The 12986-nt window shown below is 51.2% G+C and overlaps 7 protein-coding genes across 7 annotated transcripts; 4 read left to right on the top strand and 3 right to left on the bottom strand.

Annotated features, from left to right (window-relative positions):
- Positions 1-720: 720 nt before the first annotated feature.
- M436DRAFT_14508 (uncharacterized protein) lies at positions 721-2054 on the top strand (the record flags this gene model as incomplete). The annotated part of the gene is made up of 2 exons (XM_013574475.1): positions 721-1028; positions 1070-2054. Coding segments are annotated over 2 exons (1293 nt in total), but the record flags the coding sequence as incomplete, so codon positions are not given.
- Positions 2055-2577: 523 nt separating this feature from the next.
- On the top strand, positions 2578-4477 carry M436DRAFT_79089 (oxidoreductase; the record flags this gene model as incomplete). Its single annotated transcript, XM_013574997.1, has 2 exons — positions 2578-3076; positions 3126-4477. The coding sequence occupies 2 exons, from the start codon at positions 2578-2580 to the stop codon at positions 4475-4477; spliced, it is 1851 nt and encodes a 616-aa protein (XP_013430451.1).
- An 899-nt stretch (positions 4478-5376) lies between these two features.
- Positions 5377-7059, top strand: M436DRAFT_40068 (AMP-binding enzyme; the record flags this gene model as incomplete). Its single annotated transcript, XM_013574667.1, has 2 exons — positions 5377-6546; positions 6595-7059. 2 exons carry the CDS (start codon positions 5377-5379, stop codon positions 7057-7059), a joined length of 1635 nt encoding a protein of 544 aa, XP_013430121.1.
- Positions 7060-7287: 228 nt separating this feature from the next.
- M436DRAFT_79087 (N-terminal nucleophile aminohydrolase) lies at positions 7288-8142 on the bottom strand (the record flags this gene model as incomplete). The annotated part of the gene is made up of 2 exons (XM_013574996.1): positions 7288-7975; positions 8030-8142. 2 exons carry the CDS (start codon positions 8140-8142, stop codon positions 7288-7290), a joined length of 801 nt encoding a protein of 266 aa, XP_013430450.1.
- Positions 8143-8643: 501 nt separating this feature from the next.
- Positions 8644-9746, top strand: M436DRAFT_79086 (ATP phosphoribosyltransferase; the record flags this gene model as incomplete). Its single annotated transcript, XM_013574995.1, has 4 exons — positions 8644-8660; positions 8718-8752; positions 8814-9446; positions 9511-9746. The coding sequence occupies 4 exons, from the start codon at positions 8644-8646 to the stop codon at positions 9744-9746; spliced, it is 921 nt and encodes a 306-aa protein (XP_013430449.1).
- A 354-nt stretch (positions 9747-10100) lies between these two features.
- M436DRAFT_39566 (uncharacterized protein) lies at positions 10101-11270 on the bottom strand (the record flags this gene model as incomplete). The annotated part of the gene is made up of 2 exons (XM_013574572.1): positions 10101-11138; positions 11211-11270. 2 exons carry the CDS (start codon positions 11268-11270, stop codon positions 10101-10103), a joined length of 1098 nt encoding a protein of 365 aa, XP_013430026.1.
- Positions 11271-11675: 405 nt separating this feature from the next.
- Positions 11676-12590, bottom strand: M436DRAFT_61119 (putative phosphomannomutase; the record flags this gene model as incomplete). The annotated part of the gene is made up of 3 exons (XM_013574805.1): positions 11676-11922; positions 11978-12432; positions 12486-12590. 3 exons carry the CDS (start codon positions 12588-12590, stop codon positions 11676-11678), a joined length of 807 nt encoding a protein of 268 aa, XP_013430259.1.
- Between the last annotated feature and the right edge of the window lie 396 nt (positions 12591-12986).

Genomic DNA, 12986 nt, shown 5'->3' with positions numbered 1-12986 from the left:
AAGCATATGTTTGGACCTACTCCAGTTCCCAAGATATATACCAGGACATCTATCTGACCGACCCGCCGTTGATCACAAGGGGGCCTGTCGATTCGGCACTGTTTGGTCTCTGAAGAGCTGTCAATCAAGTCCACATAGATCGTGCGACCTTCGAGTCCGCAAACATCCCTCCGGAAGCTATCATCTCCGGAGCGCGATCTCGAACTCGTGTCTTCTTCGGTTCTCCTTGCAACACGCACACTCGCCGGCAAGTTCATAGTGCTCGCTACAGAATGATTTTATCCTGCCGATCTGCCCATGTCTCGACGGAGTTAAGAGACACCAGGATCCAAGTCCGTTCTCTGAAGATGCCAAGGTGCCAAGGTCTTTTGCTCGACCGAACCGAGCATACGAATACGAGCCGAACCGAGAAATGTTGCCCTTAGACAACAACGACTGCACTTTGTACACAGGAACATGATATACGAACATAGACCAGGCAAGATGTGGCCTTTCATAAGCTCGGAACTCCGGCCTCTCTCCAGACTGAGAGCGTTCACCAAGCCACATGATTCGGTTCGGCTCCTCCACTTCTGATGGATATAAGTTCGCAATGATCGCCTGCTGCTTTATTCACAACGTACTCGATCTGATATACGAACCTCGAATTGTTGTGTGTATCATTGGTCTTAGCAACAGTCCTGGGTAAGCGATCACCAGCCGAGTATCTCCTGTTGTAAACTAACAACTGCTCGAATAGCTTCGGCTTCAGCTTTCACCAACCCCATCATCTCTGGTGTGAATGCTGATCCCTCTGCTATCCGTGTTGGCGATGATTACTTTCTTGTTTCATCATCCTTCGAATACTTCCCTGGAGTTCCTGTGCACCATAGCACAAACCTCGTCGACTGGGAATTGATCGGCCATGGGTTGAATGAGAACAACAAGATCTCGGATCGTCAGCTTCTGACTACTGGAGGAATCTTCGCTCCAACAATCCGCCATCATAATCGTACATTCTACATCATCACGACTTATGCGGATAGTATGTTCATCATGTTCTCGAACGCCGAAGCATAACTAACGATAGTCGTTTCCTTCCAGACTTCTTCCCTTTCCAGCAGAACAACTTCATCGTATCCACTGACGACCCCTTCTGGAACAACTGGACACAACCTTTGTACCTGGATCAAGCTGGTATCGACCCCGATCTCTTCTGGGATACTGACGGAACCGTATACCTAAGCACTGGCTACCCCGAATTTGGACCCAAGGGAGGAAATAGCACTATCTGGCAGTCCAAACTAGATCTGACCACAGGATACTCCTTGACTCAACCAGAGATGATCTACCGTTCTTCGTTGCCTGAAAACATCCGATGGGCCGAAGGTCCTCATGTCTATCTCATCAACGGAACCTACTATCTCTCGGTAGCCGAAGGCGGCACAGAAGTGTTGCGTCGTCAAACTATCCACCGTGGACCATCGCCTTCAGGACCATGGGAAGCGAGTCCTCTTGGTCCTATGCTCTTCAACAGTCGCGATCCCTCGGCTCCTATCCAGCAGACTGGTCATGCGGATATCTTCCAGCGTCCCGATGGTAAATGGTATTCCGTCTTCCTCGCGGTGCGTCCGCAGCTACCTCAAAACATCAACGGTACATACCAACTTGGTCGTGAAACATTCTTGAGCTCTGTCACCTGGAACGAGGACGGCTGGCCTTTGGCAAACAACGGCAACCTGGTTACATTTGAGATGGAAGACCCAAATCTGCCTGCAAAGTCCAATGCTAGCCACACGCTACGCGACGACTTCTCGGGATCTTCCCTGAAACTCGGCTGGGAGTTCAGAGGCACACCATCCAGACCTTGGTGGCGCGTTGAGAATAACACGCTGAGCCTTCGAGGTACCACGGCTACATTGGACGCGCTAGACGGTATGGCTCTGGTCCTGAGAAAGCAAGACGGACTTTTCTACACCTTCAGCGTCGACATGACTTTCAATCCTACTATGGATACACAAGAAGCCGGCATTGTTGCATGGGTCAATGATCACTACCATGACACAGTATCTGTTGTTCAATGCCAGGATGGATCTAATTCCACTTGTCTGAAGACTCTAGTCACCGTTACACCTAGTCGCCTCTAAAAGCTTCAAACTTTGCTCAGATATACATAGTACTGTCAATTCGATTGCTGTTGGCATGCTACATGCTTCTTGCCGTCGAAAACCAGTGCTTGTGGTAGCACCCTGGTCATACTTTAATGACGTCAATGCACAAAGTTATGCACGTCACTAATCAACTTACATGCGACGACTTTCGCGTTGCAACTTCCTTCCTTTCACACTGACAGAACAAAATACGTTCAGAGTTATTTCGCCTCAAGAGACGTGTGTGAGCCCTTCCGTATGAGCAAGGTTTGGAGATGGCGCAAGGCGGGGGCGTCAGACCTCTAGTACCCTCGGCATTTCTTCTCTCCAATGCTTGATCTCGTAAGCAGCAGCTATACCAGCACGTCTACGGAGTGTTCTCCCATCAAAGCAACGCGTATCAGCACCACAAGTTGCCACGCACTAATCGAACAAATTCGAACGAAACATGACGTTCTACCAAGCACTCGACTTTCACCAAGGCGAGAAGTTGATGCAGAGGAAGCTACATGTGCCCGAGATGGATAATCCCACCATACCGATGCTATCGCCTCAAGCTTCTAACATGCTACAACGCGCACCATTATTGGCATTCGGCACTCTAGACTCCGAAGGACGGCCTTGGACGACCGTATGGGGAGGTCGTACCGGATTCTCTCGACCGTTGGGAAACAGCACGATTGGCATCCGGACTTTTGTCGCATTGAAGCTAGACCCAGTGGTAGAAGCTTTGGTAGGTCAAGGCGTGGAGGGCGAGATTGTGAAGGAAGAGGGAGAAGGTAGATTACTCAGCGGACTGGCCATTGACCTGGACACCAGAAAGAGGGTCAAGCTCGCCGGAAGAATGGTCGCAGGTACTCTTGGTAGTGTCCACGAAGATGATACGGCAAAGGACGATTCACGGCAAGGCGTGTTGCAAATCGTTGCACGTATCGACGAAACCTTGGGTGTGTTCATCTCAACATCCTTAGAGACAATGAACTGATACAGACAAAGGCAACTGTCCGAAGTATCTGAACAGACGCGAGGTATCACCAGCGACTACAGACCCGAAACTCATCTCGGACTCTGTCCCTTTAGGCGAACGGGCAGTCGAACTTGTTCACAAAGTGGATCTGATGTTCCTTAGCACAAGCAGCGGATCTAGCATGGACACAAACCACCGGGGTGGTCCACCAGGCTTCGTACGCTGTCTTTCAGGAGAAGATGGCTACACACGATTCGTATACCCAGAGTACTCTGGCAACCGTCTATACCAAAGTCTGGGAAACTTGATGCTAGAACCTAAAGCTGGTTTCTGCTTCCCAGACTTCGAGACTGGTGACTGTCTCTATGTGACCGGTACCACAGGGGTCCTGTTCGGGAAGGAAGCAGCGGAAGTCATGCCTCGCTCAAACCTGGCAGTGCGCGTCACCATCACAGCAGCTCGTCTGGTTGCATCAGTACTCCCATTCAGAGGCAATACTGGCGAGTACTCACCATATAATCCCGTCGTGCGGTATCTTGCCACCGAGCAAGCAAGTGGACGGACAACAGCCCAGAATTCGAACCAAGTTACCGCGAAGCTGCTTGCCCAGACATCGCTCACACCGACCATTTCGCGCTTCAAATTCGCGTTGTCGAATGCAACTTCCTATACCGCGGGCCAGTATGTCACAATCGACTTTTCGGAACACATGGATATTGGGTATTCGCACATGCGAGATGACGACCCGCGTAGCCTAAACGATGATTTTGTTCGCACATTCACCGTGTCCTCACCTCCTGGTATGCCACCACACCCGAGCAAGCGTCTTGCTGATGATGAGTTTGAGATCACAATTCGCAAGGTTGGTGTAGTGACCGACTTCCTGTTCAAACACGGATTGGGTCCCACAGCAAAAGGGTCTGAACTTGAAGTCGGAATCAAAGGCTTTGGAGGATCGTTTGTGGTTGAGCAGACTGGAGAAGACTCAGCTGTTGCGTTCATTGCTGCCGGAGTAGGTATAACACCTTTGATGCCCTGTCTGCCGGCAATCAAGCTGAAGAATCTTCGACTGTTCTGGACCTTGCGAGCAGCCGATCTTAACGTTGCTGTGGATATGGTCGAGGAAACACAAGATCTGGCTTTGAGTCTCACTCTGTTCGTCACTGGCATCTCTTCCGGAAACAAAGAGCAGGACGCAGCCATGGACACACTAAAGAGTTCCGGTGTACAGATTGTGCCGCGTCGTATGGATAGATCTGACCTTGACGGACTGTCACTGAAGATTGAGAGATGGTATGTCTGCACGGGCACGAAGCAGAGAAGCATTATCCTGGAATGGTTGAGCGGCCAGGAAGTGGTCTACGAAGATTACAACTTCTAATTCGCGTATGATATCTTGATGAACTGTCCTAGCTCTGGCTATGGTGCGGATCCGGTTTGCAGTAACGATAGTACTAAATCAGGTGTCTTCGAGCTCACGTAGTTTGGGAGAATGAGACCCGACTGCATCCGCACATTGCTGTCGAGAGTCCCCAGATGAATGTAGCAAGAGCCCCAAACTCAGATAGGCCAGCGCATCAGCGGTTCAAGTGCAACACTGCGAATAGGAGTAGGAAAGAGGTATCCACTCCGCATGATACGGTAGCACTCGTCAGAACTCATCACTCACATCCGTCAGTGGGTCTGCATCCTTCAGAAGCATGTCACTATACAATATACACAAAACATACAGATTTTGAAAGGTAAAATCCTTCCAGAGCGGTGTGTGACAAGTCCATATGAGGTGCATTTCAAAAGCCAAGCCTCTAAGCCCCAATGAAGAAGCATTCCCCGACCGACGACAACTCTCGGGACAACGACGTCCACGGCTACCTTAAGCCGCCTTGTATAACGATACCGATTCGTTATCATTTCGCGAAACCGTTCGCATTCGTTTTATCGGAGTACCCACCGAACACCTCGTATCACTGCAATGGTTGGTAATCGCGTAAATACGCCCGAGACGAGGCTGTTCCTTTCGTACGTAGAGTAAGGTTTGCTATGGTGAGTGATGTTCAGCTGTCGTTCTGTTGAAGGAGTGAGCCGTGGTCATGCCGTGTGGGTCAGTGTGATATTTATCGTCTGTCGCCGCTTTCTGTTTCCAATTTCTCTATTGCTCTTGTCACATAGTGGAAAAGCTTGCATAACGTCTGAATGAGTACCTTGTCTCAACTTCCTCAATACACACCTTTGCCACCAACTCTATCTCCTTCATCGATCACGGTCGAGACTGCTATCGGTATGACGAGAGAAACTCCTGAATATGGCACAAGACTGCTTCCGACTCTCATCGACGAGATCGCCATTGCTACACCAACTCGCGTCTATGCATCTATCCCAATCGACGACACAGACTTATCTCAAGGTTTCCAACCCATCACATACGTAGAGTTTGCACGAGCAATAGACTCTCTATCTTTCTGGCTAGACGAAACCCTCGGAAAAGCCGATGGCACGTTCCCAACTTTCGCGTACTTGGGACCTAGGGATCTTGGATATTGCGTTGTGGTCGTTGCAGCGGCGAAGGTGGGTAGGAAAGTGCTGTTGGCTTCTCATCTTGCATCGTCTGACGCACATCTGTTTCTTCTGGAGGCGTTGGAGTGTACAGCTGTGATATATGCCTCCGAGACAACTGCATTAGCACAATCGCTGGAAGAAAGATTTCCGAGTGCAAAGTACATCAGCACAACATCTCTGGGCAACTTTCTGGAAGGATCCAAGACTGCGAAGAGAAGCGAGCGATACGAGTACTCCAAGTCCTACTCAAAAGCATATGCAGATCCGGTCATGGTTGTACACACATCAGGAACAACCGGAATGCCAAAACCTGTGATCTGGACTCACGATATGCTGGCATCAGTCGACAGACTACATACTCTGCCAGGTAGCGCAGCAACGCAAGTGGGAGGTCAAAGTATCTATTGTGCACTACCTGTTTTTCACACTTCGGGCATGACAGCCAGTCTCTTGACGCCTGTGTATCTCAACACAATCATCATTCTCGGACCCTCGGGAGTTCGACCTGACAAGAAGACTGTTCTGGCAGTGTTGCGTAATGCACCTGTCAGCGCAGCATCCTTCCCGCCAAACTTGTTGGAGGAACTTCTCGCCGACTCTGTATCCCGCAAAGAACTCCAGAAACTCAAGAAGATAGTCTACGGTGGCTCTCCACTATCTGCCTGGGCAACGAATATCGTCAGCGATGAATTTTCTGGCACCGTGACCTCAGCACTAGGTAGCACAGAAGGCGGACTCTGGCTCACAGGCCCAGCACCTTCACCCTCGGACCACGGTTACTTCCTCTTCCACCCCTTCATGTCCACCTCGTTCCAACACACCTCTGCCGATCTTTACGAACTGGTTATACAGCGTACACCACACTCAGAAGCCTACACGAATTTCTTCAGATGTGTGGATAGCACGCCAGCACATCTAGCAAAGCACTTTGGATTCGAAAAGGGAGAGACAATCACAGAATTCAGGACTAAAGATTTGTTTTCGCCGCATCCAGAGAAGAAGGGGCTGTGGAGGTATAGATGCAGAAAAGATGATTTGGTGTTGCTCAGTGGAGAGGTAAAGATGTATGCTGGTGCGATTGAGGAAGCGGTCTCTGCTCATCCGGCGGTGAAGACTGCGTTGGTGGGCGGTCAGTATCGCAGCAGACCGTTTTTGCTGGTCGAACCTGCTGAGACAATCACGATCAAGGAGCAGCAAGCAGAGTTTGTGGATGAGATCTGGCCGACTGTTGAAGCTGAGAATGAGAAACACCATGAGTCTGCCAGGTTGCAGCGGGAACTGGTGATTGTAGTCGGAGCTGAGAAGAAGATGATACCAACGGCCAAGGGGAGCGTGGATCGCAAAGCAACTTTGTCAACATTCGAACGAGAAATCGATCACATGTACAAAGCTTGGTCGAAGTTGTAGACGAGTTTCGCAGTTGCACTGCCAGCATTTCAAAGTTCTTGGTTGGTGGAATGATCTTTTTGATTCTCCATGATCCCTTCCATCTTGTAAGCCAACGCCGCGCGCCATGCATCAAAAGCCGTGCCTGATATGATTAAAATACAACCATCTGTTCTTCCCATACCCATCGAAGGGTGGGACAGATATCCTTCGTCGTGAACACATGTAAAAGCGCAAGAAATCAATTCTCTAATCTTGCTTGAGTGGCACATATCTCTCTTCGATGCCGGTCTTTGTGATGATCATCATCTGCAGACCGTCACCGACCTCGATGTGTCTCTCAACGGCACTGGTGAAGGCGTCCATGACAATCTCCTCGACATCCTTTTGAGGCAGAGGCTCGGGAACACGGGCTTGCAGGGCGTGACCCTCTCCTGAGCCGGGAATGTACTGGTTCCTGAAGTTGACCTGGTTGTCGAGGAAGGGCATGATCAAACTCGAGGCAGCACCAGCAGCACGGCACTGCTCTCTCTCGTAACTGCCCACAGGATCGTAAGAGTACAGAGCACCCTTGCCTTCCTCATCGAGACCAGCAAGAATAGCGTGGACGTAGTAAGGGAAGAAACGCTTGTTGTAGAGGATGTGGGAGAGACGCTGGGCGCAAGCTGAAACGGTCATGGGCTTGTTGTGGCGGTAGTGGTACATCTTGACGATGGTATCGAGTTGCTCGGCTAGGGCGTTGCCGTCGGCGGCGAAACCAACGACGGAGAGAACTATGCGGGCGCCGGTCTTTTCGGGACCCTCGCCGCCGATGCGGAAGAGCTTGGGGGCGTAGCGGGTGTTGATGTTGTAGCCCGAGGTGTGGCGGGTGTCGCCTGCCATGATGGTGAAGTCGGCGCCAGAGATTCCGAGCGTGCTACCACCGTTATCGGTGTATCTGCGATATGGGTTAGAGCATGGCTAGATGGCGAGGATGCGATGAGATGCATACGGGTAGAAGCCAGCATGTTGACGAGGCCCTGAGTTGACGGTGACTTGGGGAGCTTGCGAGAAGGAGTAGCCAGGCTGGCCGTTTGGAATGGCGACTGTCACTGAGGATGCCATGGTTGATGATGCGATGAGATGAGGGCGTGGTTGATGTTTAGTCAAGCTAGAGGTAGCTGTATGCTGCCTCTCACAGCGGAGAGCTTGGAGTGACGATGCACGTCGGCGCTGGCCTGCCAAGACTCCCGAGAGCCGCTCGCCGCAACCTGCTCTCCGTCATCGCTGATCAAGCAAAATTTGGTTGGCGTGTCTACGAACGATTCTGAATCACATGTGATTGTCTGATCAATTAGCAATCATATACTACTGTAGACTCAAGTATAATAGTCGGCGACCTGAGTTCCAATTCTTGATGCCCTCAGAGTAAACCTGTAATAGCGAGACGGGAAACAAGAGAATGTGTTTGAAGAGCCGACCGCGACTGCCTGCCCCACGTGTAAAGATAGTGCTTTCCGTTTCCCATCAGTCATAATATCAAGAGTCTCTAATTGCGCCTTTCCTCCCAAAGCTACCACTTCCTCTCTGTAGAACTTGTCCCATCACCCAAGTCTCTCGCTCGCCATGGATCTCGTCAACCAGTATGTCAATGCGACTGTTCCATCCTTCCCAATCTCGTCCTGACGCGACTTTCTCAGCCTCACCGACCGTCTCTTGTTTGCCGTTCCAAAGAGTAATTGACCCCTCACTGCCCCTCCATACCTCGCAGAACACGAGTCTAACTCTCACCACAGAGGGACGTCTTCACCAAGCATGTATTGAGCTTCTCCACGGTTCCGACATCCAGTTCCACAGACACTCGCGTCTCGACATTGCTCTTGTCAAGAACTTCCCCATCGCTCTCGTCTTCCTGCCCGCCTCCGATATCCCTACCTTCGTCTCTGAGGGTCGTTGCGATCTCGGTATCACCGGTCGCGATCAAGTCGCAGAGTATGAGGTTACCGAACCCCCAACTGAGTCCACTGGTGTTGAAGAGGTTCTCGACCTCGACTTTGGTCGCTGCAAGCTTCAGATCCAGGTTCCCGAGCAAGGAGAGTTCGCAGACGCAAAGTCATTGGTAGGAAAGAACATTTGCACCAGCTTCACCAACCTCGCAGAGGTCTACTTCAGAGAACTCGAGGGCAAGAAGGCAGGAGAGAAGCTCGACACCCACATCAAGTACGTTGGTGGCAGTGTAGAGGCTGCTTGCGCCCTGGGTGTTGCAGACGGCATTGTCGATCTTGTCGAGTCTGGCGAAACGATGCGCGCAGCAGGCCTCAAGGCCATCTCGACTGTCCTCGAGACCACCGCCATTTTGATCCGCTCCAAGAACCCCACCAACCCCGAGCTTGTCAATCTGATCGCAACCAGAATCCGTGGTGTCATCAGTACGTTGGATACTATCCTGTTCCGCTCAGAGAAGTATGGGTATGCTAACATTTTGCTCCACAGCCGCTCAAAAATACGTTCTTTGCACATACAACGTCCAGCGCAGTAACCTCGAGCAAGCTGCCAAGATCACTCCTGGCAAGAGAGCGCCCACCGTCAACAGCCTGGAAGAGAGTGGCTGGGTCGCTGTTTCAGCCATGGTCTTGCGCAAGAACGTTTCCAACGCCATGGACGAGCTGACTGCCATTGGCGCCACCGACATTCTTGTCACCAAGATTGAGAACTCGAGAACCATCTAGAGAGACATAAGATTGCCGGGACATATGCAAGACTAAGTACAAGGGAATCTTTGGTCAAAAAGTCACGTAGAACATACACATGGTTTGCTAGGGTGGGGTCTTAGCTGCAATACTGAAATGAGATCAGTTTACGAACATGATGTGATCTTCATACTTGAGCTCGAGCTGATGCAGAAAGCGTGAACAAATCAAAGTGTTGAGCACTCAGAGAGGAACAAGAATACGATTTTTGGTAGACACAAAGGCCCCCAACGCTGAACGCAGCAGTAAACTCCCCCAAAAAAAATACTATGCTAGGAGGTGGATATTGTGAGACAGAACGGAAGGATGATAACGCCAACAAGCAGCGAGAAATCAGTCGCTCTCCTCGGCAACCTCCTCCTTGTGCTTCTTTGACTTTTTCTTCTTCTTTTCCGAAACCACTTCTTCCTCGTCTTGTGCATCCTCGTCCCTGTGCTTCCTCTTCTTTTCCTTTTTCTCCTTTTTCTCCTTCTTCTCCTTCTTGGCGACGGCTTCTTCCTCGCCAGGCTCGTCGGGAGCAATGTAATCTGCTTGCCTGGCCAAACGTTTTTGATCCATCTTTTCGCGCATGGCGTCCTCTCTCGCTTGCTTTTCTTGTCTCTCCTTTGCCTGCTTTGACAAAAAGTACTCTCCACTCTCGATTTGCAGATCCACCTTTGATTTTTCTTGGGCGGGAGGGAATGGCGTGTATGTCTTCTTCGTCTTGTCTGTGACGACATGAGGAACACGTCTCTTTGACAAGTTTCTCTTCTTGAAGTGAGGGAGGAAGCGATCCCAGTTTTCGTTTGCGAGTTCCGGGTCTTTGGCTAGCTCGCGCTTGATCATGAGTTCTTTGATGTGGTAGATTGGGTGGATGTTGTTCATGCAGTCCATGATGACGCGGCGGACTTCTTTGAGGCCTTTGTAGCCGCCCATGCAAGAGACTGTGTTTCCTTGGACCAGAATGTAGCAGGATGTGAGGAGTTCGAGGGCTTTGAGGGTGCTGCCGTTGGGACCCAGGATGCGTTGTCTGCGCTTTACGAAGCGCTCTTTGTTGCGTACCAGACCTCTGATTTTGATGACGTCGCAGGCCATGTCGTCTTCGAGGATCTTGACGGCTTGGGGTGCGGGGACGCTACGAGAGAGCAGCTTGATGAGGTCGCGGGCTTTGAGTACGGCGGCGGGATCGTAGGTCTTTCGCGTCGTCTTGACCGTCATGCTGCCCTCGACCAGATCCAGAGTGCAGGCCACGCCTATCTTTTCCAGGGAGCGGGTGATGAGGGGCCATGATGCCTTGAGGTAGGTTTCGCGGTATTTGGGGAAGAGAACGGAAAAGGAGGATTCTTCGCTGAAGGTGCCGCCCAGGTTGTCTTCGGGCTTGAAGTCGTCGATCTGTAGACGGAAGAAAGTCAGCTTTTGGTGTTCTCTTCATGGAAAGATGAGAGGGCAGAGCGCAAAGCATACCTTCCACTTGTCAATGTCGTCTGTGTCCCAGGGCTTGTCTACGTTATGTGTTGAAGGCATGTTTGCGGTTGGATGGAGCGAACTATATAAAGGGAAAGAGCGATCTTTAGAATATTTTGTCGCCGCAAATTCCAGAAAGACGCCAAAGCACTTGCATCGCGCTCGGCCTTGGCGCGCCAGAACGCGGGGAAATCACATTCACCTCCGAAGCATCAAAGTCCAAGGGTCCTCGCCGCATCAACTCAAGTCAAGTCAACATTGGACTGTTGCACGTCAAATCCAAGCGAAAATGGTTCAACGAAATTCTGATTGGTATCCTGATGGCATCAATGTTTCTGCCCATCACCCGAACTACTCCATGCTCCAGTATCTTTTGTGGTATACCCTTTCCAGCTCCTTGTAACCGTGTCTGTGCCTTCTCTTCAACCATCACAATCGAGCTCTTCGAATCATGTGTGGGGTTTCTCAAAGGTCAAACAGCTTCTTGAGCTCAGCAGCAGTGTCCTCGGGGGTCTTGACGCTGTGGCCGATAGTACGGGGGTCCTCGTAGATCTCGTAGTCGTTACCACCCTTGTATGTCTTGTCGCCAAAGAAGTGGATAGTGGTGTACTCGGTTCCGAGCTGCTTCTCGGCCTCGACGTGCTGCAGGCAGTATGTCTTGTCCCAGCCTCTTGGGAAGACGTCGAATGAGATCTGTCCACCGATCGAGTAGCTACAGATGTCGTTAGCTTTAGTCGCCTAATACAGGATGACAGGAGAAGACTCACGTCAAGCCAAGGTCGGGGAAAGCAGCGTTGATGTCGGCGACGAACTTCTTGCGAATTCCGTGCTCGAGATCGTACTTCTCGTACTCGTTGCGCTCCTCGATGCTGGCGTTACGGCCAATGGGGCTGACGTTGATCATGCCATTGCGGAACTCGATGAAGGTACCGCGCTTCTTGGGGATCTCGAGGTCGGCAATGTAGTGCAGGATGAACTTGACGAGCTTCTGGTAGGGCTCCTCGCCAATCCACTTGATGAAGGATGCCGAGGCGAGGGGGACGCCCATGCGGTATGCGGTCAGACCGTTCTCGGCGAAGCAGAAGTCGAAGAGGCTGGTGACGGGGACGGAAGCAGTGCCGAGCTGTTCTTGCTGCTTGACGAGATCGCTACCACCGACGAAGCCAATGGCGACCTTGTGACGGAGCTGCGACAGGAGAGTGAGCATCTCGGGCGAGACGGTCTGTATACATGTCAGTCTCTCTGTTTGCATATGCTTCAATGCTGAGTACACACTCTACGGGCAGGGGTGAGGGTGCCATCGACGTCAAACAGGCAGATGGTGTTCTTGACCGGACGCTGGTCGAGCGCCGGGATGACTGATGCTGCTACGGCTGCCATTGTGTATGAGGTGTATGCGAGATGAACTGAGAGGACAACGAGCGAAGATGCAGCTCTGGGTTTTGTTTGCGATTCAGGGGTAAAGCTCCTTCAGCTTTTCGACTCTCGACTCGAGATCCAAAGAGGGTCCTGAACACGTTGCGGGGTATGGAGAGGGGCCGGAGCGCTTTGACAATTCAAAGTCAATCACTTCTGTCTTTTTGCTTGTGATTCTCTCTCTTCTTATACACGGCTAAACCGATAAAGACAGGTGGTTGAAGTTGTCCCCCTCCTACGTGTCCTAAATCGTGCGCGTCATTCGAACTTGGCGACTCGGCCTCTTGTGCAACGGATCGCATCCTCATCTGGACAACGGCCAGTGAACATCTACCACCTGTTCTCTTCATGTTTCGACTT

The sequence above is a fragment of the Aureobasidium namibiae genome, assembly GCF_000721765.1.
Source record: "Aureobasidium namibiae CBS 147.97 unplaced genomic scaffold scaffold_3, whole genome shotgun sequence".
Classification (NCBI taxonomy): domain Eukaryota; kingdom Fungi; phylum Ascomycota; class Dothideomycetes; order Dothideales; family Saccotheciaceae; genus Aureobasidium; species Aureobasidium namibiae.
This window is presented reverse-complemented; position numbering and strand designations above follow the sequence as displayed.